General features: G+C 37.4%; 4 protein-coding genes and 4 pseudogenes across 8 annotated transcripts; 4 read left to right on the top strand and 4 right to left on the bottom strand.

Moving 5' to 3' along the window:
* The first annotated feature begins 1,180 nt into the window (after nucleotides 1–1,180).
* Nucleotides 1,181–3,905, top strand: LOC104718266 (pentatricopeptide repeat-containing protein At4g20740 pseudogene; annotated as a pseudogene). The gene has a single exon (XR_015568573.1). The product of XR_015568573.1 is annotated as a pentatricopeptide repeat-containing protein At4g20740 pseudogene (transcript).
* Nucleotides 3,906–4,056: 151 nt separating this feature from the next.
* Nucleotides 4,057–5,996, top strand: LOC104718264 (uncharacterized). The gene is made up of 6 exons (XM_010435974.3): nucleotides 4,057–4,380; nucleotides 4,525–4,677; nucleotides 4,775–4,868; nucleotides 4,972–5,054; nucleotides 5,264–5,417; nucleotides 5,516–5,996. Exons 1-6 carry the CDS (start codon nucleotides 4,201–4,203, stop codon nucleotides 5,749–5,751), a joined length of 900 nt encoding a protein of 299 aa, XP_010434276.1. The 5' UTR covers nucleotides 4,057–4,200; the 3' UTR covers nucleotides 5,752–5,996.
* LOC104720223 (pentatricopeptide repeat-containing protein At4g20770 pseudogene) lies at nucleotides 5,872–8,281 on the bottom strand (annotated as a pseudogene). The gene has a single exon (XR_015568572.1). The product of XR_015568572.1 is annotated as a pentatricopeptide repeat-containing protein At4g20770 pseudogene (transcript).
* An 8-nt stretch (nucleotides 8,282–8,289) lies between these two features.
* Nucleotides 8,290–9,003, bottom strand: LOC104718263 (calcium-binding protein CML42). Its single transcript, XM_010435973.3, has one exon. It carries the CDS (start codon nucleotides 9,001–9,003, stop codon nucleotides 8,425–8,427), a length of 579 nt encoding a protein of 192 aa, XP_010434275.1. The 3' UTR covers nucleotides 8,290–8,424.
* An 851-nt stretch (nucleotides 9,004–9,854) lies between these two features.
* On the bottom strand, nucleotides 9,855–11,666 carry LOC104718262 (cysteine-rich receptor-like protein kinase 10). Its single transcript, XM_010435972.3, has 2 exons — nucleotides 10,365–11,666; nucleotides 9,855–10,283 (listed from the first exon to the last, which is right to left on the bottom strand). The coding sequence occupies exons 1-2, from the start codon at nucleotides 11,629–11,631 to the stop codon at nucleotides 9,988–9,990; spliced, it is 1,563 nt and encodes a 520-aa protein (XP_010434274.2). The 5' UTR covers nucleotides 11,632–11,666; the 3' UTR covers nucleotides 9,855–9,987.
* A 1,270-nt stretch (nucleotides 11,667–12,936) lies between these two features.
* Nucleotides 12,937–14,631, top strand: LOC104718259 (berberine bridge enzyme-like 17 pseudogene; annotated as a pseudogene). Its single transcript, XR_015568164.1, has one exon. The product of XR_015568164.1 is annotated as a berberine bridge enzyme-like 17 pseudogene (transcript).
* Nucleotides 14,632–18,811: 4,180 nt separating this feature from the next.
* LOC104718260 (berberine bridge enzyme-like 17 pseudogene) lies at nucleotides 18,812–20,682 on the top strand (annotated as a pseudogene). Its single transcript, XR_015568105.1, has one exon. The product of XR_015568105.1 is annotated as a berberine bridge enzyme-like 17 pseudogene (transcript).
* LOC104720222 (uncharacterized) lies at nucleotides 20,609–23,683 on the bottom strand. Its single transcript, XM_087468288.1, has 9 exons — nucleotides 23,556–23,683; nucleotides 23,335–23,457; nucleotides 23,000–23,114; nucleotides 22,637–22,750; nucleotides 22,432–22,541; nucleotides 22,158–22,332; nucleotides 21,716–21,910; nucleotides 21,092–21,613; nucleotides 20,609–20,874 (listed from the first exon to the last, which is right to left on the bottom strand). Exons 1-8 carry the CDS (start codon nucleotides 23,597–23,599, stop codon nucleotides 21,215–21,217), a joined length of 1,275 nt encoding a protein of 424 aa, XP_087324414.1. The 5' UTR covers nucleotides 23,600–23,683; the 3' UTR covers nucleotides 20,609–20,874; nucleotides 21,092–21,214.
* Between the last annotated feature and the right edge of the window lie 1,464 nt (nucleotides 23,684–25,147).

Genomic DNA, 25,147 nt, shown 5'->3' with positions numbered 1-25,147 from the left:
CAATTAGCTTTTTTAATATTATGGTACGATTCCAATGATTGTAATAAGCCATCATTCTGGTGCAATCCTCAATTAATTTTATATTCTTTGATATAAAAATATGGGGGAAAAAAAACAATCGATGGGTGATCGATATTTTTGCTGCCTAGTTGTAGTCTTGTAGCGACTGCCTAACCATCTTAACGTGATTAGCCAACGAATCGATCGTAAACAAATGATTTTACCAAAGACATGTTATGATAGAGACTTTGTATATATCATAGTACTCAATCATTTCTCAATACGTATACATTCTTTCTACGTGAGTAATTATTGAGAGTTTAAACAAATGCAACTTTGTTTTTGTTTTTTCTCATACAAACAAAAGATAGTCATCGGTCTTATATAGTTTATAGTTATATGAAATTGACTATGGATAATATCATTATTATTAACACAACCATCTTTTTGTATCAAGTTTATCAATTTGTATCATTTATAACCAATTAACGAAAATGGTCAATTACAAATTTACAACATGTGTTTCATTCTGGTTGATTAAAGTTATTCGACGGCCTAATTTAGGTTGACTTCTTTCGTTTTACAATCGCAAGAAACCAAAAATATAGACGTCAATATGCGATGCGTAGTCTTGTAGCGTAATTATAAAAACATACCCACCTAAGTCCCTAACCAACCAAAAACTACCAAAAAAAAAAAAAGAGGCCTCCTAGCTAGCTCCAAATTTTATTATAATCGACAGCTGAATTTTTTTAGTTAGGTTACCTACAAGTTTTTATCTCCTTTAGATAAATACATCATCCTAGCCTCCTCTAGAAAACTTGCAGCTACGTTACACCTTCTCCTAAATATTGAATTAGACGTAAGAATGAAATCTTTTTGTTTTTCTTCTGTCAACCGATATACATTAGAAGATAAGTTGGTTAACCAAATCGGCGAACTTGATTAAGTCTGTGCACTTGTATATGCTATGTGCCAAAAAATATTTACAAGTTATATAAAATACTAACCAAGAATACCTTTAAATGAACTTAAACCAAGGATCTTCAAATCAAACCCGGTTTGAAATCAAACCGAAAACCGGGTTTGAAGTGAACTTGCAAACGTCGTGGTATACACTTTCACGAGTGTTATTTTCACACACAAGTGAGAGAAGCAGAGAAAGAAGGAAGAACGGAAGATGAAATCACCAAAACCTCCGAATCTCTCTGATAAATCTCTTAAACCCAATTACTTCTACGGCCACCGTAAGCCCTCACAGAACCGCCCTACCGTCTACGGTGGTCTCTTCTCCAACCGCCAATCTCTCTCCAGAGACTCACCCCAACCACAATCTAACGCCGTCGCTCACCGAACACCTTTCGATCTCCGCAAATGGGATCCCGAAGCCCATCTCCCATCGGAAAGACCTTCTTCTTCTTCTTCCCCTCCGCCGTCACATTCTACGGTGATCTCCGCCGCCTCCGAGCGTCTATCTCCGATCGCGAGATTCGTCCTCGACGCATTCCGCAAGAATCGTAACCACTGGGGACCCTCCGTAGTCTCGGAGCTAAACAAACTCCGCCGCGTAACGCCCACCATCGTCGCCGAGGTTTTGAAATTAGGTAACGATGCTGCCGTCGCGGCGAAGTTCTTTCATTGGGCTGGTAAGCAGAAAGGGTATAGACACGATTTCGCTGCTTACAATGCTTTTGCGTATTGCCTTAATCGAAACGGACACTTTCGTGCTGCGGATCAGTTGCCTGAGCTGATGGATTCTCAGGGAAGGCCTCCGTCGGAGAAACAGTTTGAGATTTTGATTAGAATGCACGCTGATAATAAAAGGGGTTTAAGGGTTTATTACGTTTACGAGAAGATGAAGAAGTTTGGGTTTAAGCCTAGGGTGTTTTTGTATAATAGGATAATGGATGCTTTGGTGAAAAATGGTTACTTTGATTTAGCATTGGCTGTTTATGAGGATTTTAAAGAAGATGGGTTGGTGGAGGAGAGTACAACTTTTATGATCTTGGTTAAAGGGTTGTGTAAAGCAGGTAGAATCGAGGAGATGTTTGAGATTTTGCAGAGAATGAGGGATAATTTGTGTAAGCCTGATGTTTTTGCTTACACAGCGATGATCAAGACTTTGGTATCTGAAGGGAACATGGATGCGAGTTTACGAGTTTGGGATGAAATGAAACGCGATGGGATCAAACCGGATGTTATGGCGTATGGAACACTTGTTACGGGTTTGTGTAGAGACGGTAGGGTTGAGAGAGGATATGAATTGTTTGTGGAGATGAAGGAAAAGCAGATTTTGATTGATAGGGAGATCTACAGGGTTTTGATTGAAGGTTTTGTTGCAGATGGGAAGGTCAGATCTGCTTGCGATCTATGGGAGGATCTGGTGGGTTCTGGTTACATAGCTGATCTTGGGATTTACAATGCAGTTATTAAAGGGTTGTGTAGTGTGAAGCAGGTTGATAAAGCATATAAGCTCTTCCAGATTGCAATTGATGAAGAGCTAGAACCAGATTTTGAGACTCTAAGTCCCATTTTGGTTGCATATGTGGTGATGGATAGACTGAGTAATTTTTCCAATTTGCTAGAGCGGATTGGAGAATCAAGATACCCTCTCGCGGATTACCTTTCACAATTTTTTAAATTGTTGTGTGCTGACGAAGAAAAGAGAACGATGGCTTTAGATGTCTTTGAGGTCGTAAAGACTAAAGGTCATGGCAGTGTCTCTGTGTACAACATTCTTATGGGAGGTCTTTACAAGATGGGAAATATTAAAAAGTGCTTGTCACTTTTCTCTGAAATGAAGGATTTTGGGTTTGAACCAGATTCATCATCTTACAGTATTGCAATTTGCTGTTTTGTTAAGAAAGGGGATGTCCAAGAAGCTTGTTCATATCATGAAAAAATCATCGAGATGTCTTGTGTTCCTTCCATTGCTGCTTATCTGTCTCTTACTAAAGGACTATGCCAAATTGGAGAAATCGATGCAGTGATGTTATTAGTTCGTGAATGTCTGGGAAACGTTGAAAGTGGTCCAATGGAGTTCAAGTATGCTCTTAGGGTTTGTCATGTATGCAAAGGAAATAACTCCGAGAAGGTTATGGAGGTACTAGATGAGATGAACCAGGAAGGTGTCTCCATCAATGAAGTTATATACTGTTCGATTATCTCTGGTATGTGTAAACATGGAACAATAAAAGCAGCAAGAGAAGTCTTCGCAGAGCTGAAAAAGCGCAAAGTCATGACAGAGGCTGATATGGTAGTCTATGATGAATTGTTAGTTGAGCAGACAAAGAAGAAGACAGCTGATTTGGTGCTTTCAGGGATCGCGTTTTTTGGTCTTGAGTCAAAACTAAGAGAAAAGGGTTGCAAACTACTCGATAACTAAAGTTTGGGACTGATAGATCATTCAGTTGCAAGGGAATGTGCTTTTGACCTAACAACTGCATATTCCTTCATGCCTGGTGGTAAGCTCTTTCGGGCATTGGCGTAAGGCCGAGTTCAATATTTCATGGTTATGATTTGCCGAGAACCCAACCATGCAAGTTTTGGAGCTCGTCCCACGGATCAATGAAGCCCGGAACATCTTTCTGGTGGCTGAATCATGGAAGTAAAGAAGTAAAAGTCTGTATATTTGGATCCAGTGGTGAAGCAGTGAAGAGCCTTGCGGGCATTGTGTGGAGAGGCTTAGCTCAAAACTTACAAAATTAATGGATATCAAAATGTTGGCTCGGATTCTGCCACCCCAATAAGGGCCATAACCGTGATCCCTCTTCTAACTTTCCTGCAAATTCAGAATAATTAATAGATGACATTGCAAGTACTGATGTTGCAGCTTGAAGTTTTGATCTGTAGTTTCTGTATCCTGTAACGAGAGTTATGCAATAGTATGAACCTCATTTTTCACATCATACGGTTTTAACTTTGAAGTATTATATAATCAATTGTCAATTTTCACTTACATCACTGAATTGTCTAAGAGTATTAGTTGGATTTCCAAATTTTAGTTTTTAGTTAAAATTTGAATTGTGTCAGAATATTGGAATAAAGTTGGCATTTTTATCCCCACCTTTGTGGACATGGCAGTTAAGTTCCCGTGACGATGGCTATGAAAAGTGGTTGCATTTATGAGAAATGGTCCATCCTTTTTATCTTAATCACACATCCGGAAAAAGTATCCAATAATCGTTACCCGTTTCTTCAATGAACACTCTTGTGCAGAGCGGTGGCGCGTGGATGGTTTACCCGTCGTTGGCGGCGGCTGCTCTGAGGAGAATTAGAGTGTCTGGTTTCGCCACGTCATCATCATCATCTTCTTCTCCCAATTGGGAAGGTGGAGTTTCCTTAGTCCAGGGAGCTTCTAGAGGCATCGGCCTCGAATTTGTGAGCCTCTTTCTTGATCCATCTTACTCTTTTACTGGTCTCAAATTTTCAGCTCATGAAACACTTCTCAGAATCTTTAAGTAATAGTAAGATCCAAATTTTGCGGTTTCAGTTTAGCTTTTTTCTCTTCTCGTTGTTCTTTAGGTACGACAGTTGCTGGAGAAGAATGAAAAAGGGTATGTTGTTGCTACTTGCCGAAATCCAAAAGATGCAACAAGTCTCTCTGATTTGAAGAACCGTTTCTCTGAAAGGCTTGTCATCCAAAAGCTTGATGTTACAGATGAAGCTACCATTGAGGTTATTACTGTCTCTACACTCAAATATGTCTCTTTTCATTTGTTTTGTATGATATGCTGTATGTTCATGTTTCTGAACCTGTTAATTGGTTTATTAGGAATCAGCCGAATCTGTAAAAGATAGATATGGTTCTCTTAACCTACTTATAAATGCAGCTGGTATACTTTCCATTCCTGGTGTATTGCAGCCAGGTATGACAAGTCTTATGTTAGAGAAGTTAGTTTCAGCTTTATCTGCAACTTGGGACTGTTCTTTAAACCCCGGTTTTAATTTTGCCTTTTGGTCTCAGTACAGAAACAACATTGAACAAGGTTGAAAAATCATCATTGATGCTTGCTTATGAGGTTAACGCTGTTGGTCCAATTCTAATGATGAAGGTAGGCACTCCAAATTGTCTATGTTTTGTAAAGGACACTGTCTTTAGACCCCAGAGTCAGATTTTCTTATGCGAAACAGAGTGAGAATGGAGGAAAGTGGGTAAAGAAAAGAGAAAATCTAAGTTATGCATGTCCTTATTCTGCTGACTCATGGACATGGTTCCATGGACTATAAAAAATAAAATATTATGTCTTTGGCTCTGTTGCAGCATATGTGGCCTCTCCTTAAGGCGGGTGGAGGTAGTGGAACCGAGAGGGAAGTTGCTGTTGTAGCCAATTTAAGCGCCCGAGTTGGATCCATTGGAGATAACCGACTTGGTGGTTGGCACTCTTACAGGGCTTCAAAAACCGCACTCAATCAACGTACAGTTGAATAATAAGTTTAGAAGATTATTGATTTTTCCATTCTGGTATGAGCTGAGAAAACGATTAATTTCTGTACACAACTTTTGCTTTTGCAGTGACTAAAAATGTATCAGTTGAGTTGGGTAGGAGAAAAGATCCTGTGGTATGCATTCTACTGCATCCAGGCACAGTAGACACTGATCTCTCTCGACCGTTTCAAAAGAATGTTCCCGAAGGAAAGCTTTTCACAAGAGAGTACTCTGTTCAGAAGTTGTTGCACATCATCAACAATGCAAAGAAACAAGATAACGGAAAGTTCTTTGCTTGGGACGGTCAGGAGATACCTTGGTGATTGCTTGAATACTATTGTATTCTCGAAACTGAATAGTGAATTCTTGTTGGGATTTCTTTTTCTGCTTTCTTGTTTCGCGAGCATTTCCTTGGAGTATTATCGAATAATTTGGAGTGAGTATCCAGAAGCTTAGAGCTCTCTGAGTATATAATAATCATTGTGATGGTCCAATCTTCTATATACATTTTGTATTACTGAATAACTTTACACGCTATTTTTGGAATGTTGAGTCCAAAGCATTGCCATATGTGGTCCAACTATGACCTGGAGTTTTGTGAACTCTGTTCTTGTTCATTAATCCTTGAAGAGCTGCAGCGTCATCCCACTGTCTCACAGAACTATATGCGTTGCTTAGCAGCACATATGCTGCCGAGTTCTGAGGGTCCAGACGCATTAGTTTCTCTGCAACTCGTCTAGCCAAGCTCACATCGCCATGGACTCTACATGAACTAAGTAGAATCTCCCATAGAACAGAGCTGCTTTTGTATGGTGTCGCTTCTGCAAGCGTCTCTGCATCTTCAAGCCTACCAGCTCTTCCAAGACAATCAACTATACAGATGTAATGATCCAGCTCCGGTTCAATTCCATGATCTCTCTGCATTGAACTGAGTATCTCAAGCCCTGTATCCACCAGTCCTGAGTGGCTGCAAGCAGTCAAGACAGATACAAAGGTTATCCGGTCGGGTTGCTCTCCTGCTGATAACATCTCTCTGTAGAGATCAACAGCTTCATCGCCTCTTCCATTATGAGCATACCCATGTATCATCTCATTCCAAATAACCGTGTTTTTCCATGAGACAGTATCGAAGAACTGTCGAGCTGAATCTATTTCACCGCATTTGCAATACATATCAGTAAGAGCGGTTTCAACAAAGGAATCACTTACATATCCGCTCTGCACTACCTGTCCATGAAACTGTCTTCCATGGACCAAACTACATAACCTTGAACAGCTGCTTAATACAATAGCGTATGAAGTTTCATTAGGAAACAACACACCAGTCTGATGCATTCTTCTGAAGAGCATTAGAGCTTTTGTGTCCAGCTTGTTGCGACTAAGACCTGAGATCATTGAGTTCCAACAAGCGATATCCAATACGGTGTTATAATCATCAAAGACAGATTCAGATATCTCCACTTTCTCACATTCCGTGTACACTGCAATAAGGCCACTAACTATGTGACTGTTCTTAGAACTCTTGGTCCTTATCGCTACCCCATGGATCTGTTTCCCGCCTTCCAAGAATCTCAATCTTGCGCACGAACTTAGTATCACACTCAAAGTGGTTATGTCAGGTTTCAAGTTCTGAAACTGCATTTGTCTGAAATTGTTTATTGCTTCCTCATAGTGTTCATATTTGGAATAACCAGAAAGCATAGCATTCCATGCTCTAACTCTCGGTTGGGGAATGCTACTGAATATTCTCCTAGCATTTTCAACATCCCCTGAACGAAAGCACGCTCCAAGAACACTAATGTATGTAACTTCATTTGGTTCAACACCAGAATCTATCATTCTCTTTAGATACTCAACGGATTTGTCGCTTCGGTATTCCTGGCCAAATCCAGCTATCATTATGTTCCAAGAGACAACATTCACTTCAGGCATCTCAGCAAAAATCAGCTCCGCACCACTCATGTCTTTATTCTTTGCATATATTTCGAGCAACGAATTGTTCAGATGAAGATCTCCTACGAACCCAAATCTTAGTGCGAGACTATGGATCTGCTTCCCGAGCACATTGCAACTCGAGCTATCACATCCTTCTCTCGGAGTAGAGATGCTGAGAATATTAGATAAGCAAACAGGATCCACTTGGACACCTTTCTGACACATCGATCTAAACATTTCAACCGCCTCCAACACTCTATTTTCCCGAGCTAATCCGCTGATCACCGCAGTAAAAGAGACTTCATTAGCCCCCGAGAGAGATTCAAAGACTCGAACACCATAATCCATCATAAGCCCACACTTTGCATACATAGACAACAACGCATTCCCAACAAAAATATTCTCATCAAGACCCGTTTTAACAGCAACCCCATGACATCTCATACCAAAAACACCACCCCGAACCTTGCCACACGCACTCAAAACACTAGCTAACGTAAACCTAGAAGGCAAAAACCCACCACAAACCATCTTCCCATAAACAACCAAAGCCTCTTCATCCAACCCTTTCCTCACCAACACGCTAATCATATTGTTCCACGACACCGCATCTCTATCAGGCATTCCATCAAACACCTCACACGCTTCCCTTAAATCCCCAGCTTTACAGCTAAACGTCAAAAAAGCATTCCAAGAATAAACATCTCTCTGAGACATTCCGTAGAACACCTTCCGTGCATAATCTCCATCACCACACTCGATATACAAATCCAACAAACGATTACATATATAAGTATCATTATCTAATCCCGTCCTAACCATGAAACCATGTATGATTTTCCCAGAAAGCTTACATCTTTGATCTCTATAACAGCGCAAAAGATTCACAAAGTACCTATTGCCCCCTCCACTACGCATTCTCAAACAAAAAAAAAAAAAAGTTTATTTCTTTATAAAAATAAGTATTGAATCATTCGTTACATATAATAATAAACTGAGAAAAATACAAACTTTAACAATCTTTGGAGTAAAAAAAAAATGTTTTTTTTTTGTGTGTGGAATTAAGAAGAAGGGATGACGACGGTGCGCATCATGTTCTTGAACTCGAAAAAGTCAACGCGACCATCTTGATTCCGGTCAACGGAAACGATCATCTTCTCAACTCTCTCCATCTCTCCACCTTCAGGCAAACCAAGTTTCTTGAGAACAGCTTGAAGCTCCCTAGCTGAGATGAACCCGTCGCCGTTCTCGTCAAACACCTTAAACGCCTCCTGTAGATCCGTTTCATCCGCAGCGGCGGAAGAAGGATCATTATTACCATCACCTCCGTTAACATCTCCGTCTCCGCCGAAGAAAGAGTCGTCGAGCGTCTTGTGCAAAGCAGAGAAATCGTCGAAGTTGAGACCGGTGTTTCCGGGCTGGATGTAAGACTCGACGGTTGATTTGAGGTCGGAGAGATCAGCGTTGAGACCGAGACGGGATAAAGCTTGGCTTAGCTCTTCGACGGTGATGAAACCGTCGCCGTTTTTGTCGAATAAGTCGAAGATACGTTGGAGACGAAGTGCGTTTAAGCTTGGGCTACGTAAACTGAAGGATGATGATTGTCTTGAAACTGTCTTGTTCTCTCCATTGCTCTCCATTGTTCCTTAAAGACTTTGTTGTTGTCTTCTTTGTTTTTGTGGAATCTGAGAGATAAAAAAGAATATGGGAATTTGGGAGTGATTGGAGTCTAATTATAGAATGAGAAAACAATTGGGGGAGAGTCCGTTTTTGCCGGCATTGACTTTGTCTGGCCCGCCATGTCTTAAATACAACTTCGAACGTTCACAAACCCCATAATATTCACATTAATGCGTAAAATTTGATAATAAAGGTCGCTTTTTTGTGATCTGTCGAATAATATATTCGATTATGACATTTGTATAAAAATTGTAGTTTTGTATTACTTTTCTTTTGGTTCATCATATGAATGCTGAAAAGTTTACAATAGTGTCTTCAGACCAATTTGTTAAAATGGAAAAAAGTTCTGATCTTTTTTTTTTTTCCCCGGGAAAAATCGAGATAGAGAATAGCGTTTTATTTTAATTATGATGCAAGTTTCTGTTTCAAATAGTAATGAATACTAGAAGAGAAAAGATTAATGCCTTAATGACGACGTACTTAAAAGGTAAGATTATTTCTAAAACTGAAACTGTCTTTGCAAGTTGATAAATGATACTAGTAATACATAACTGTCGATGGCTTTTTCAACGGACAAGAGACAAGTCACGTCGTGGACCTCGTGGGTAGTTACCGAAATTTTTAATTCCAACGTTCCCATTTGCCAACTAGTTTTGTTGTCATGTTGTGTACTTGTGTGCATAGTTCTCTTTCTCTACATCTTCCCCAGCCGGGTCGGGTCGAAATTAAGAACCCGCAAAACTATGAAACTCAATTCAGCTAAACCCCCTTTACAAAAATATTCAAAATTATGTGTTCATTCTCTCAATACTTGGAGTAGCCACTAGCCAGTAAACATAACGAAAAAAAAAACACAAATCCTTTACAATGCCATCTAACATAAATATGTCTTAAACATGTGTGAAAATCAAAAAACAAAGCAATAAAGATTAAACTCTCATCTCTCAGTGATGTCTTAAACTAGACTCATACAAAGAAGAAACCAAGTCATAAATCTGCGTCAAGGTTGGTTGCTTCAATGGTGGCTTGTCAGTACACATCAGTCCAAGCGTAATGGCTTGCTTCACTTGATCGAATGGTCTTTCATCAGTCTTCATCTTCTCGTCGATCACTCTCTCTAGATTGTCTGGATAATGAACTCTTATATACTCAAGATACCTTCTTTCTGAGTCTTCTTGTTCCATATCAGGTCTTAGGTTTGTGATCATCTCTAGAAGAAACAATCCAAAGTTGAATATATCTGTAACAATAACATAACGAACAGATTAGCTTTTGTAACCTTTTCAATTGTGATATTCTCTAAGAAGAAGAAAGCCCTTACTTGTTGCTGAGTTGTTCCCATCTCCAATCTTGAAATGAGAAATCAAAGGCTCTTGATCATCATCGGATAACAAAACACTGTTTGTGCTGAGATCAAATGTAATCTCAGGCCATTGATCTGATAGATAACAAATACCTTCTACAACTCCCAAAACCACTCTTAGCCTTCTTCTCCATGATGAAACCGACGAAGAACTTAACCAAGTCTCAACATTTTCTCCTTGAGTCCACTCTGTAACCAAAGCTCTCAAGTTTCTGCTATTACACCAACCCAAAACTCTAACCAAGTTCTTGTGTCTTAACCTGAAAGCCGCCTCGCATTCCTCTCCGAACTCACGCCTCTTCTCACTCGAAACCTTCTCTTTATAAATCTCGATCTTTGTCTCTGTCCCGTCTCTCAACGTTCCTTTGTAGATATCAACTCTATCGCTCGTGCTCAAAAGATGCTGATCTGAAAACTCATCCGTCGCAGCTTCGAGCATCGCGTATGTGAACTTGTAACTTCTCCGGCAAGTTCTTGGAAAGTAATCAGGTCTCTTGATACATAACCATCCAAAGCAAAAACAGAGCAATATCACCATTATGGGAAACACGATCAACAAGACCAAAAATTTCATCTTGTAACGCTTGACATTGGGAAGAACACCGGACTGTATGAAACTAGAGGCGTTGAACCGTTTGAAGAAGTCAGAATCTGAGATCTTGTTCTCAGAGAAACGGTTATACGATAGATTCAAATGCGTCAAGTTGGTTAATCCAGAGAGATCCTGAACCGGAACAAACCCAGAGAACTGGTTGTAACTCAGATCAAGAGTACGAATCTGAGGACAAGACAGAACATTTTTTGGGAAACCATCCTTGAGAGAGTTGTTAACTAGCTCGATATCGACTACGGTTAACGGACAGTACTTCCAGAAGAAATCGAAAGAGAGGTAAAGCGCGGCGGTTTTAGGACGACCGTGGATTCTGATCCTAGGGAAAGACTCAACGCAGTTAGGGTTCTTGGACTCGTTGCAGAGATGGGTAGCGACGATGGTTGATCTGAATATCTCGACGATGTCCATTGGAGAGGATGAGGTGTTGTTGCAGTAACGGAGCAATGGATCACGAAGACAGTTGTTGGTGATTGTAGTGGTAAAATCAGGAGGTGGACTAAGATTGGCGAGATCTTCCACGACTGTTGCTGAGAGTACTGAGAGAGGAAGAAGTGTTGATGATAATGAAATGAGGAAGGAAACGAAGAAGAAGAAGAGAGAAGAAGACGCCATTGGAGAGAAGGAGAAGTTTTTGTTTAGTTTCGTGTATTGGTGAGAGAGAAGATGAGAGAAGCAGAGAGGTAAGTTATAATTTGAGGTGGTGTTGTTGTTGTTGGCGGTTATGTTGAAACAGAGTGGGCAGAGACTTACGCGCCCATTTTCTTTCTTTTAGTGATCGTGTGTGCTTGGAAAATGAAGATTTCAAGGAAAAAAAAAAAAAAAAAAAACATTGTGAAGTATTTAAATATTGGAAATATCTACACTTTTACAGTTTAATGAGTTAATTTGTCAAAACAAATTTGAAATTTTTTACCTTATTATAAGAAAATATATTTCATATGGGCTAGATTGAAACGAGAGCAGATTAATTTGATTTCTAAAGGAAATTTTATCAAAACATTTTTTTGATAGGGACCAAATGTCTTATTCCTAAGCATTCGTGAATTTTGACTCTACAGTTACCATATAAGGGCATCGTTACCGAGGGTTGCTCATTCAATTGTTTGAAATAAAAAAATAATAAAAGGATGAAAGAAGAGAAATCAGAAAGAATAGTTGTTTGGTGGAGGACAAAAGAGAAATCAGAAGGAATCGTTGTTTAGTGGAGGACTGGAAGTATTAAATAGAGATGTCAATTATTCATTGGTACATCTATTAAAAAAATAAATGAAAAATGAATATGTATAATAAAAATATATATTTTTAATTTTCTGAGAAATGTTCACCCGTTTCTCGAGTAAAGATGGTCTTAGGTTTTGGAATAGAGATTTAAAGTTTGAACACTTTTTCTCTTAGTTGTATTTATGACGGTGGTATTTCTCTTTTTTTTTTTTTTTTTGAACAAAAACTGTGGTATTTCTCAAAATTCTTAAAATTAATTTAAAACCTTTTTACATTCTTAAAATTATAAAGACACTATCAAAATATAAATATGGTCAATCTTAAATATATTTTTGGGTTAATAATTGAATTATACAATTATTAGCAATAGAAAAATGTTCTATGATATAGTTTTCAATGTTGCTATATATATATATATATATATTACTTCATATATAATAGAATTTTTACACTTTCTTCAATTCTTACCCAAAGTTTTTGATATTTTATATTTCTTTCCTTGTTGTGCCTAATTTAAAATTAAGTTTATATAATCATATATGTATATGATTTTAAATTTCAACAAATCTGTTTTTTTTAATGTAATCTTAAAGCATTTCTTTCTTTAAAATATGATTTTCAGAATTTAATTATTTTTCTATCTATAAGTCAAAATCTCATACTTATATAACAAATAACTTGATCTTTTCATTTTTTGAGATCTTACAAACAAACAAAACAATGAAAGAAGTAGTAGTATTAGTATATGTTCTGTTACTTGTACTTTTTGTTTCCGTTTCGAATGCAAAAGTAACGAAAACAAATATTATTGAAAACTTCCTCCAATGCCTTCACAATCAGACCCGTTCAGAGAATCCGATCATCGAAGCAGTCTGCACTCATGATAACTCCACCTTCGTGTCATCTTACGTGTCCTACACGAAAAACAAAAGGTACTCAAACCCTAAGGACACAAAAGTAATAGCCATTGTTGCTGCAAAACATGAATCTCATGTTCAGGCAACTGTGGTCTGTGCAAAGTCCAACAGAATCCAGATCCGTATACGAAGTGGCGGTCATGACTACGAGGGACTATCTTACATCTCGTCTGTACCGTTCGTTATTCTCGACATGCACGATCTCCGGTCCATCATCATTGACGTGTCCAAAAAGCAAGCTTGGGTTAACGCTGGTGCGACATTGGGAGAGCTCTACACCAAAATCTCAAAAGCTAGCAAAACGCTAGCGTTTCCGGCTGGGGTTTGCTCTACGTTAGGAGCGGGAGGACACATCAGCGGCGGAGGATACGGTAATCTTATGAGAAAGTACGGAATCTCCGTTGATAATGTCGTTGATGCTCGAGTGGTTGATGTCAACGGCAATATCTTGACTGGAGCTACCTTGGGAGATGATCTATTGTGGGCGATTAGAGGCGGTGGTGGAGGGAGCTTCGGGGTAATACTCTCCTGGAAGATCAACCTCGTCGATGTTCCAGAGACCGTGACAGTTTTTAAGGTTAACAAAACATTGGAGAAAGGAGCAACTGATGTTCTTTACAAGTGGCAGCTTGTCTCCAGCAAATTGCCTCAAGAGTTTTTCTTGAGAGCAATGCCTGAACTTCAAAATGTCGCGATACCTAGCAAGATAACCATAGCGGTTGTGTTCTACGCTCAGTTTTTAGGACCAGCAAAGAAGCTCATGGAGATTATTAACAAGAATTTACCTGAATTAGGGCTAAAACGTGAAGATTGCTACGAAATGAGCTGGATTAATACGACAACGTTTTGGCAGAATTATCCTGTGGGAACATCGACGAGCTTTCTTTTGGATAGACCAACGGATCCGCCAGGAGCGTTCTTCAAGAGTAAATCGGACTACGTCAAGAAACCGATCCCAAAAGAGGGAATGGAGAAGATTTGGAAAATCATGTTGAAGTTCAACAACATGTTTATGCAATGGAACCCTTACGGTGGAGCCATGGACAAGATTCCGGCGAATGCCACCGCTTTTCCTCACCGAAACGGGAACTTGTACAAGATTCAGTACTTTGCCTTATGGACCGACGCAAACGCCACAGACGCTAATGTTGGTCTGATGAAAGAGATATACGAGGCGATGGAGCCGTACGTGTCAAGCAACCCGAGAGGAGCGTTCTTGAATTACAGAGACATGGATATCGGAAGCAACCCGAGTGGTAAGACCAACGTTGAAGAAGCTAAGATCTATGGATCCAAGTATTTCTTGGGAAATTTGAAGCGATTGATGCAAGTTAAAGCCAAGTATGATCCTGAGAATTTCTTTAGATTCGAACAGAGTATTCCTCCTATTCGTGCAATGTAACTCTTTTAAAGGTTTTCCCGTAACATGTTCCGTTCCGTTTTATATGAATAAGATTAAAGTCTACTTTACATCTATGAATACGAAACAGCTCGATTATAACATACATCTGTTGTCAAATATACGTAAATATTGATACGTATCATATTATATCAGCCATATATATATTTCATATATTCATAAAGCATCGTTGTTATATAATAACAACAAGTCTATACATAAAAAGTAACGAACCACCTAGTTGTTACATAAAAATAGTCTGTATAGAAAATATTTTTCTACAGACCAATTCTATCCCTAAATTTCATCAGTATAAATGGAACACAATGGTTTTAAGAAAACATTATATATAGTGTAATTTTATTTGTCAGGGAAGGCCTATAGAACAAACTTACTCGGACATATTTTAGCAAACTTACTCGGACATATTACTCCATAGACAGTGCCTTGCCCAGATTTGTCGGGGGTTAACGCGAGTTTAACATTAGAAGTTATTTTAATATATTTTATAAAAATAAATAAATATTAAAATTCAAAATTATAATAAAATAAATATCAAAAATTCAAAGCTATAGAAAATTTTCAGAAACAAAATAAAAAATCTAAAAAACTTTACTTTCTATTTCAATAAACTATTTCACCAACTTCTCTTAATCTTTTCTTCCTTCTATTTTACGATCTTACTTGGTATTTCATAATTTAAGGTTTTGTTTTCATTTTTGTATATTTTTATAAATAAATATATTCAAAGGAATCATACATGAGTTGTTTAGGAAATAAAAAGACTCCTAAAACCATAATGATACACCATATTTTCCATAATTATGAGTAAAAAAACACACAAAAAAACTATATACTTTGGGGCCTGAGGCAAATGCCTTTTTCCTAACCCATAGGCACGGGCCCTGTCGATAGACATGGTTTTACACTAATACACGAAACCCACATTATTAGACACAGAGTATTATTACATACTATTTTTAACCTGAAAAAATCTGATTAAAATGGGAACGGTTTAGTCAAGCGATTACAACACGTCTCTCCAATCGATCCCACCAAATTTGACTCCGTTAAATCGTGTTATTAAACCGCGTAGTAAAGATTGGCTATAGATTGAGTCTTGTGGATTCAATGATAACAAAAAAAAAAAATCTGATCAAAACTGATTCTTTTGCATAAATGAATGAAGTTTCATCTAACCGTTACGTTGCGTACGTAAGTTTCCGATTGCACTATTTCATATTCAACTTTCCCTCATTACTTCAGTTTCCATATTCAAAGACCAGATGACCAAAAACTTCAACTTTACGTTTTACTTTCTTTCCAGAATCTTTTCCTATATAAGTCAAAATCACGATAAATACATAGAGCAAATAAAATTACTTAACTTTTCTAGTTTTTGAGATCGTCAAACTAAAGAAAGAAGTACGTAGTTTCTGTTCTGTTACTTATTCTTCTTGTTTCGGTTACAGATGCACATGTTAATATGTTATGAAACCGGACCAGTCCAGACAATCCAATCACCCAAGCTCTCTAGTCCTCTATACTCATGACAACTCCACCGTCATATCATCTTACGTTTCCTACGCGAAAAACAAAAGGTACTCAAATCCTAACGACAGAAAACTAATAGCCATTGTTGCTGCAAAACATTAATCTCATGTTCAGGCAACCTTGTTATGTGCAAAGTTCAACGGAATCCAGATCAAAGACTGAGTTACCTAATTTTACCAAAATTATAGAGATTGAAATTTCAGGGTATATGGAAGTAGCTTGTGTCCTAAAGTGGTGTCAATTTACTAGCATTGGTTGGTGAATACAATTCCAGTATTGAATTATTGATAGAGCTAGTGATAGAGGATATTGGCCGACTATGTGTGATTGGATTTCCAAATCCATTGATTTGTTTGAAGCTAATGAAGTTATTGTTAGGCAAAACCTAAGTTTCGGTTCATTCGGTTCCACTAAAAATAGGAATGATGCTCAGATTTTAAAACTTGTAAAAGGAAGAGAAAATATTGAAGGCTACGGTTTCACCACTTCTTTTCTGATGAGGTTATAATTTTCTGATGACGAGTACGTGGATGACCAAGTGATTATGTCAATAGCTCTAACAGCGAAACAATGCATAGTTAATGGATTTAGAGTGAAATGGATTTCATTGAAGAAAAAGCAAAAATAAAGACAAGATTGTTACTGCTTGTACAAAGTCGTTCTCGTCATCAGATATAACTATAACTCATCGTTAGTTCCAAGACCAACATTATGTTTTTTTGGGGCAAAAGAAGTGGTGAAAAAATCTTAGCCTTCAATGTTTTCACTTCCTTTTACAAATTTTAAAATCCGAGAATAAATCTTATTTTTAGTGGGATCGAATGAGCCCAATCAAAGAACAGATGAAGTTATTATCTATACACAATTTAAGTATGTAAATGACCTTGAAGAGATTCTAGTATTCTCTATTTCAACGGCTGAGGAATTTGAAGAGACTCTAGCTTTGATTGGACTCATTTGCCCTTTCGCAAAGTATTCCGTCTAGAATCCATATTATTAAACCTGAAGAGCAAATCCATTTTATTATATTGGAAGAGCAATGTAATTAACCAACTCTTTTGAATTGTTTTTTATTCATTTATATCTTTTGTTTAATAATTCATGTGAGTATTTAATCAATTAAAAAAAGGATATGTTAGCATATATGTATATGCATTTTATCTCATGTATTTTTTTTCTTTTTATAAATCCTATCAACTGCTACGGTCAACCCTGGTAGACACTCACCGAAATGTTACATAGTGGACATTTCCTCGCAGAGCAACCATAATGCCTATATCTGAATATGGAATACTATTCGACTAATGCATGGGGGTATCCAAATCGCATGTTACCAATATACCAAATAAGCTGTCTGCACAAAATCCCATACCTAGACTTCCTACATAAATGTGATAAATGTTTTTAAAGCACCTCCACTGGTGGAAATGGTGAAGGTTTCTCAAAAAAAAATAAAAATAAAAATTAATTATGTAATAGTATTTTTTTTTTATTAAGGTTAACCCATTAATAAAATAATATACATGTAAAAAACAATCAACAATGTAGGCAACGTTTCTCAAACAAAATTTTTGAGAACAGTTCTACATTTTCTCACTTACCTTTTTAATATATTTCTTTTATTTATTTATTAGCAATTTGGTTGAGACCGATGGATCCAATCTAGGATACCTCGTTATAACATCCTCCACTTTCTTCTTACCACTACCACTACTACTAGACCACGCTCATGTAATTTACAATTTTGCATAACATACCTGTCTTTTTAATACATAGTAGGATTGTCTTTTATTGGGATGTTATTCAATGACTGACTTTGGGCTATCTGAGTTAAATTTGTGAAAGAATTAGCAAAATATGTAGATGAATTCACTTATGAAGTGTGTTAACCGACAGATGAAACCAACTCAACTAAGGAAATTTCTAACTAATATGGGTCCAATTTTGTGTCTGTGTAGAGCCCAAGATCTTTTTGTACCCGTATTGGAAACCAAAATTTACGTGTTTATGCGGTAAAATTAGTTGGTAAACATGATCTAGAATGGTTTTGCTTGTACGTAAGATTGTAATACGTATCCCTTTCACATATTTCTCCTCACTTTTGTCTATTTATTTTGTTTAAATGTTTTTTCTCTTTCTTGCGAGAAGAAACAAAATCTAGCGTACGTGTAATACTCTGTAGTGACTAGTGAGACCAAGATAACGATAAGATACAACATTTATTTGGTAATAATTATTTATCAGGAAAGACTTTTTATTGAATAGGAAAAATATCATGAAATTTTTTCAAATTTGCAATTGGTTACTAAAGAACAAATTTATGTATTCAATTAAAAAAATAATCAGTGGCTCCCACCCAAAAAAAAATAATCACATAAAATATTCAAGTAATTATTACATATTGAATAAGTTTTTTTTTTCTGTTCAATATTTATTTCAGAAGTTTTTTATTCTGTTCAACGTTTATTTTAATTTTAAAATTCTTCCAAAGATGCAGCAATTAAAACACATAAACATTCATGAAAATAAAATGGTCTAAACTGATTTACGTTTACGTTTACGTTGCCGATTGCATTAAAAAAAAATCTATCTACATATTCAACTTTCCCTCATTACTTCAGTTTCCATAATTTCATAGGTTTCTTCTTATTCAAAGAACTAAACTCATATGACCAAAAACTTCCACTTTACATTTTATTTTCTTTCCAGTTTTCCTATAAGTCAAAAACACAATAAATACATAAAACAAAGGGTGATTAATTAGTCATTCTAGTTTTTGAGATCTTCAAACAAGCAAAGAAAATGAGAGAAATGGTATCTCTAATTTTATTACTTGTTCTTCTTGTTTCGGCCTCAGATGCACATGTTACGAAACCAAATGAAGAAAACTTCCTTCGATGCCTTCGTTATCGAACCAATCCGGAGAATCCGATCACCGCAGCACTCTACACTCATGATAACTCCACCTTCGTGTCATCTTACGTCTCCTACGCGAAAAACAAAAGGTACTCCAACCCTAACGACACAAAACTAGTCGCCATTGTTGCTGCAAAACATGAATCTCATGTTCAGGCTACCGTGGTCTGTGCAAAGTTCAACGGAATCCAGATCCGTATCCGAAGCGGCGGTCACGACTACGAGGGACTTTCTTACATCTCATCCGTACCGTTTGTTATCCTCGACATGCACGATCTCCGGTCTATCTCCATTGACGTGTCAAGAAAGCAAGCTTGGGTTGATGCGGGTGCCACATTGGGAGAGCTCTACACCAAAATCGCAGAGGCTAGCAAAACGCTAGCGTTTGCGGCTGGCGTTTGCCCTACATTAGGAGCGGGAGGACACATCAGCGGCGGAGGATACGGTAATTTGATTAGAAAATACGGACTCTCGGTCGATCATGTCGTTGATGCTCGTGTAGTTGATGTCAACGGCAGCATATTGACTGGAGCTAACTTGGGAAAGGATTTATTGTGGGCGATTCGAGGCGGTGGCGGAGCCAGCTTCGGTGTTATCCTCTCCTGGAAGATCAAGCTCGTAGATGTTCCAAAGACCTTGACAGTTTTTAAGGTTAACAAAACATTGGAGCAAGGAGCAACTGATGTTCTTTACAAGTGGCAGCTTGTCTCCAGCAAATTGCCTCATGAGCTTTTCTTGAGAGCAATGCCTGAACTCGCAAATGTCGCGATACCTAGCAAGAAAACCATAGCGGTTGTGTTCTACGCACAGTTTTTAGGACCAGCAAGGAGGCTCATGGCAATTATGAACAAGAGGTTCCCTGAACTGGGGCTAAAACGTGAAGATTGCTACGAAATGAGCTGGATTAATACGACGTTGTTTTGGCAGAACTATCCTGTGGGAACACCGATAAGCGTTCTTTTGGATAGACCATCGAATCCGGCAGGAGCACTCTTCAAGAGTAAATCGGATTACGTCAAGAAACCGATCCCAAAAGAAGGAATGGAGAAGGTTTGGAAAATAATGTTGAAGTTCAACAACATGTTCATGCAATGGAACCCTTACGGTGGAGTGATGGACAAGATTCCGGAAAATGCCACCCCGTTTCCTCACCGAAAAGGGAACCTGTTCAAGATTCAGTACTTTGCGTTATGGTCCTACGCAAACGCCACAGAGGCTAATCTCGGTCTGATGAATGAGATATATGATGTGATGGAGCCGTACGTGTCAAGCAACCCGAGAGAGGCGTTCTTGAATTACAGAGACATGGATGTCGGAAACAATCCTAGCGATAAGACCGACGTTGGAGAAGCTAAGATCTACGGATCGAAGTATTTCTTAGGGAATCTGAAGAGATTGATGGAAGTTAAAGCTAAGTATGATCCTGAGAATTTCTTTAGATACGAGCAGAGTATTCCTCCTGTTCGTGCAATGTAACTCTTCTGTTTAATTTATCATATGATCACTTAACCAATAAAATAAAAATGAATAGTTATGTCAGCATGGATGCATTATATAGCTCATATGTAACTTGCGTAGCATATTTAACAGGATTTTCTCTGTTTTGTGATATGATTCAATGATCAATAAAGAGAATTCAGGACTGTGTTAGAACTTTCTCGGTGCCGTGGGGTAAAAGGTCTATACAAACTTTTGCTGCTTCAACATTAAGTATAAAATGTACAACCTTTGACAAAATTGATGATATTCAACAAAAAAAGTCTATGATCAATGGTTGATCCATTTACTTTCAGCCTTCTTCCCAATCGATGTCCTCCTCGTCATCTTCTTCCTTGTAGTTTCCATTTGCTGCATATTAAGAAAGTTACCAAGCTAAGCATCATCACATGTACTCATGAGACCTAAACTAGTATAGTTAACTAATACTATGAGCATGTCTTTGACAAGTATCTTCTTGTTGCAGGTCAGTTTGGAGCAATGCAAACGCTCTATTTCGGTTTTATATATACTTGAAAATACTTAAGAAGGTCGCTTCTAACTAACTAATAGTAAAACTCATACTGACCTGCAACAGGAGCTTCTTCTTCCCATTCAACATCTTCTTCATCATCTTCCTGATCTTCACGTTTACACTTCATACCAACCTGACGATCCAAGGATGTACTAGTAGCCAATTGAATGTCAGGGCTTAGTTAGCCTGAGGATTCAGCAAGCTCTTTCTGCTCCAGTATAGCAGCGTAGCAAGCTTTGATATACTCATCCTGAAGCAAAATGTAAATAGCAATCCAAAAAATGCTACACTGAAAAATATAAATACATAGACGCAAATAATTTTCCCCAAATGGCATACCATCAGATACTTATCATCGCCACTTCCCATGACTGGTTTCTTGTCATCTGAAATTTCTGATGCTCCTCCTGAGCCACCATCATCAACCTTAGTTTCCTGTCTCATCTGATATCCTCTTTGTTCCTCAGTCAGATTCATTCCTTCCTTGATCAGCCATGATGGAAAGAGTTTCACACTAGGATCTCCACCACCTTCAGAGTTGACATCTTCTTTTTTTTCACCAAGGTTAACCTCAACCTATTTAAGAAATCAACTAACCATTCACAATAATAAAAGAGGAAAAATGCAGGGATAAAACTTTGGCATAGTTTGATTTTCTTTAGTGTAACTAAAGATTACCTCTGTTTCTCCAAGAAATGGCATCAGTGTTGAACCATACCCACCCTGTGACCTTGAAGGATCATCAGGGTTAAGATAACCATTTTCACGAGCAGCCTTAGCTGCACGAGCCTCCCATGCCGGAAAAGATTCAAAACTAGGAACCGGTATGTCTTTTATTATGTTTATATGATCCATCAGGGGTTTAAACTGAACCTGCAGTTTATTTCTATGTGTCAGCGCACACAAACTACATAAATAAAGATGATGTACTCGAGAGTGAGATAATATCTCAGCATATATAACTAAAGTGCAGATTTCTCTATTCTTAAACCAATAATAAATTATTCTGATGTCATGATGAATATGGAAAGATGCACAGCTTCGGTCAAGGCAAAGCAGTTTCAGTTTTATCAAATTTACTACAAGACGGAACTGAAACACTCAAACAGTATACACGTACCTCCATCTTCTGAAGCAGATGTTCCCTTTGCCGTCTCCTTGCACTTTTATCCCCATTTACTGCTTCTTCTAAAGTTAGCTTGTCACATTCCATAACAAGTTCACCATTGCATTTTTCACAATGAAAAGAATCGTCTGCCATAGAAATTAATCTCAGGGCATCCAGTGCATTGTATCTACATATCGGAAATGAGAATCCAGGTTTAGTGAACATGTCACAAGACATCAATGTACGTAAAGATTTTAGAAGAGAAAGCTAGAGTAGTGGACTTTACTTCCTTTTGCAGTTAAGACACCCATACTCCTGAATAGTATTCTTATCTTCTAGTTCATCTTTCAATTCTTTCTTCATACGGTGCAGTTTATAACGAACAACATCATATATCTGTAAGAGACAAGAAGTAATATAGGGTAGTGTGAGCATACCCTATAAAAAAACTGAATAAACTTTAATCTATTAGGGACATGAAGCATATATACCTGTGAATAATCGAGACAGTAATACGAGTGCATGTGGACCTTAACTTTTGCCCCTGGTTGGCCATTAGTTGAAGCAGCCACTGAAACACTATTCTTCTTTGCCCCCCTTGCACTCTATTGAAAAGATTGAAAATCAACAAAACAGCATAGTAAGGAAAGAAGTGTTCTTCAATCATTGAGAACATTCTCTCATACATCATATTCTTCAATCATTGTATTACTCTAGATATTTTATGACAACATGATGTTTATCATAATAAGACTAACAGAGTCGTTGAGTCATAGGCTTAGCAAGAACAATATTGTGAAAAAAGTGATATACTGATATATGTCAATCTGAAAGAAAATGGTTTCTGCACTGACCTCTTTCCTGTCAACACGCATGATAAATTTTTGTTCTTCAAGGTATCTTAATGTTTTCCGAAGGAATTGCTTGGGAAGACCTCTTGCCAGGTCTTCTTCTTTAACCCATTGACACCTAGCAATACACGGAACAAGAAAGATACCAGAAATGAAATTTAGTGAAAACATAGCAGAGTTAAATAACCAATATAAGCAATACCAAAAGTTAACCAGCCCATAACCAAGTCTCACAATATTTTACTCAAACAACTCTATAATAACGCAGTGGACACCCAAAATAGTTATATGTGAGAAGTAGACGTTTAGGGATAGAAATTGAAGAGATGCATACAAACCTCGTAAGCGCATACAGCACCACAACAGCAATCCCTTTGTTGTCACTCTTTGCAAATTTCTGCTGTCTATCACTTTCCGGAGTATAGTTATCATAGAAAGCATTTGCTACAAGCTTCACCAGCCTGAAATTTGATGAAAATCAACATAGGAACTGTTTGATTGAACAGAGGTTATATAAACTAAAGTATTCATAATCTTTATCTGGTGAAACAAGACTTACCTGACAAATGGCTCGCGCACAACCACGGGGCTTGATTTTGCCATGGAGTTAACAAACCAGATACTTTACATTTACCAAACGAGGAACCAATATTAAATTAGGTTTGTGTTTGATACTAGTTGATTCAGGGCCTAGCTAGCATGCATATATATATATATATATGTATGAAACACCTACGGTGGGAAGTTTCATGCAATTGCTAGTCTTGTGACAGTTATTGACCCTCCAAGCTGATACAGAAGATTACTTTATTCGCAAAGAGAATACACGTAACCGTCAAAACAGAGAAATCTACCGTGTAGAGTAAGAGAATACACTTAAAAGTCAAAACAGAGCAGCCACCCGAGTTAGTTCTTGGAAACTGTTCATCACAGGATACGTTTTTAACAAGTCAATATACCACCAAACGAGTAACATACTCCAAGTTTTGACGTTAGTAGAGCAAACATCTTATATACATGAATGAACCAAGAACAAGACAGAAGTCAGAGTAATCTCTTACATTCGTTTTTGTCAATCGATTGTTTTCTTTGAAATTTGACCTAAGATTTTTTTCAATAAGATAGTTCGAAGTTTTTGGTGAATATGAGAGAGAAGTTGAAAACCGCTAATACGGGTAATGGACAGCAGACTGGGATCGATTTCGTGGTTATGAGCACAGAGCACTAATGGACCACGAAATTAGGGTTTCTACGTTCAGAGCGACGAACTCAACTCGAAGCAACAAATAGAACCCAACAAATCTAGCTAGGTCAAGATTCTGTGAGATATTTTTATTCTAGAGTTCATCAAATCTCTCTCTAGTTTGAGAACACTATCGGATCCCGACGAAGCTGCTTTACCTGAGACCGAGAGAGAGAGAGAGGGGGACGAACACAGCGAAACAGAAAACGGCGTAAAGACTCTTTTAGTCTTTGTGTATTTATAGCTTTTTCCCCAAGACAATATAATATAAATATTAATATGGAAATATTAAAATAAGTATATCTTATAATTTTGACAAAAAAAAAATCTAATAAATATGCTTTTCCATATTAAAATAAAAAATTTGGTAAGTAAATATTCATATTAAAAAAAATTCAATGAAAATAATACTTAAATTACCGAATTTCGAAATATTTTAAAATAAAAAATACCAAAAAAAATTATAACAAAATCTTTGCTGCTGTGACTATATATATATATATATATATATGTACCAATATATTATAAATTGGATTTTCATCATTATTTTATTCTTATCTCCAGCTTAAATTTAACACAATCATAGCTATACAATTATCTTATTTTGCATTTAGCAAGTCTATGTTTTCTATCTCAACCTTTACAATATAAACGAAAGTGCAATATATTAAATTAATATGAATAAATAGATAGGAACATGACCATTAATTAACCTAACCTTTTCTCCTCGCATCAATCCAAAATAGTACCCAACTCAATGATTCAGCTCTTTTACGACTGGTGCATCAACATGACAAATGCCATTCAATCATCACATCCATCTATTATTATTTGGATCAAGACGTGTGATTCTATCTATCCACAACTTTTCATATATCATGCTAAGCCTACTGTACCAAATCAACAAC

Source organism: Camelina sativa, chromosome 10, assembly GCF_030686135.1.
Source record: "Camelina sativa cultivar CO46 ecotype springtype chromosome 10, ASM3068613v1".
In the NCBI taxonomy this organism is placed as follows: domain Eukaryota; kingdom Viridiplantae; phylum Streptophyta; class Magnoliopsida; order Brassicales; family Brassicaceae; genus Camelina; species Camelina sativa.
Note: the sequence above shows the minus strand (reverse complement) of the source record. Positions and strands in the feature narration are given on the sequence as shown.

Bases quoted from the DNA above. Each gene is read 5' to 3' on its own strand.
- LOC104718264 (XM_010435974.3), top strand. From the start codon at position 4,201: ATGAACACTCTTGTGCAGAGCGGTGGCGCGTGGATGGTTTACCCGTCG. The intron at 4,678-4,774 runs GTTATTACTGTC...TTGGTTTATTAG, and splicing joins CAGATGAAGCTACCATTGAG to GAATCAGCCGAATCTGTAAA. The intron at 4,869-4,971 runs GTATGACAAGTC...GTCTCAGTACAG, and splicing joins TCCTGGTGTATTGCAGCCAG to AAACAACATTGAACAAGGTT.
- LOC104718263 (XM_010435973.3), bottom strand. From the start codon at position 9,003: ATGGAGAGCAATGGAGAGAACAAGACAGTTTCAAGACAATCATCATCC.
- LOC104718262 (XM_010435972.3), bottom strand. From the start codon at position 11,631: ATGGCGTCTTCTTCTCTCTTCTTCTTCTTCGTTTCCTTCCTCATTTCA. The intron at 10,284-10,364 runs GTAAGGGCTTTC...TTATTGTTACAG, and splicing joins TGGGAACAACTCAGCAACAA to ATATATTCAACTTTGGATTG.
- LOC104720222 (XM_087468288.1), bottom strand. From the start codon at position 23,599: ATGGCAAAATCAAGCCCCGTGGTTGTGCGCGAGCCATTTGTCAG. The intron at 22,542-22,636 runs GTATATATGCTT...TGTCTCTTACAG, and splicing joins ACTGTCTCGATTATTCACAG to ATATATGATGTTGTTCGTTA. The intron at 22,333-22,431 runs GTAAAGTCCACT...TCCGATATGTAG, and splicing joins TGTCTTAACTGCAAAAGGAA to ATACAATGCACTGGATGCCC.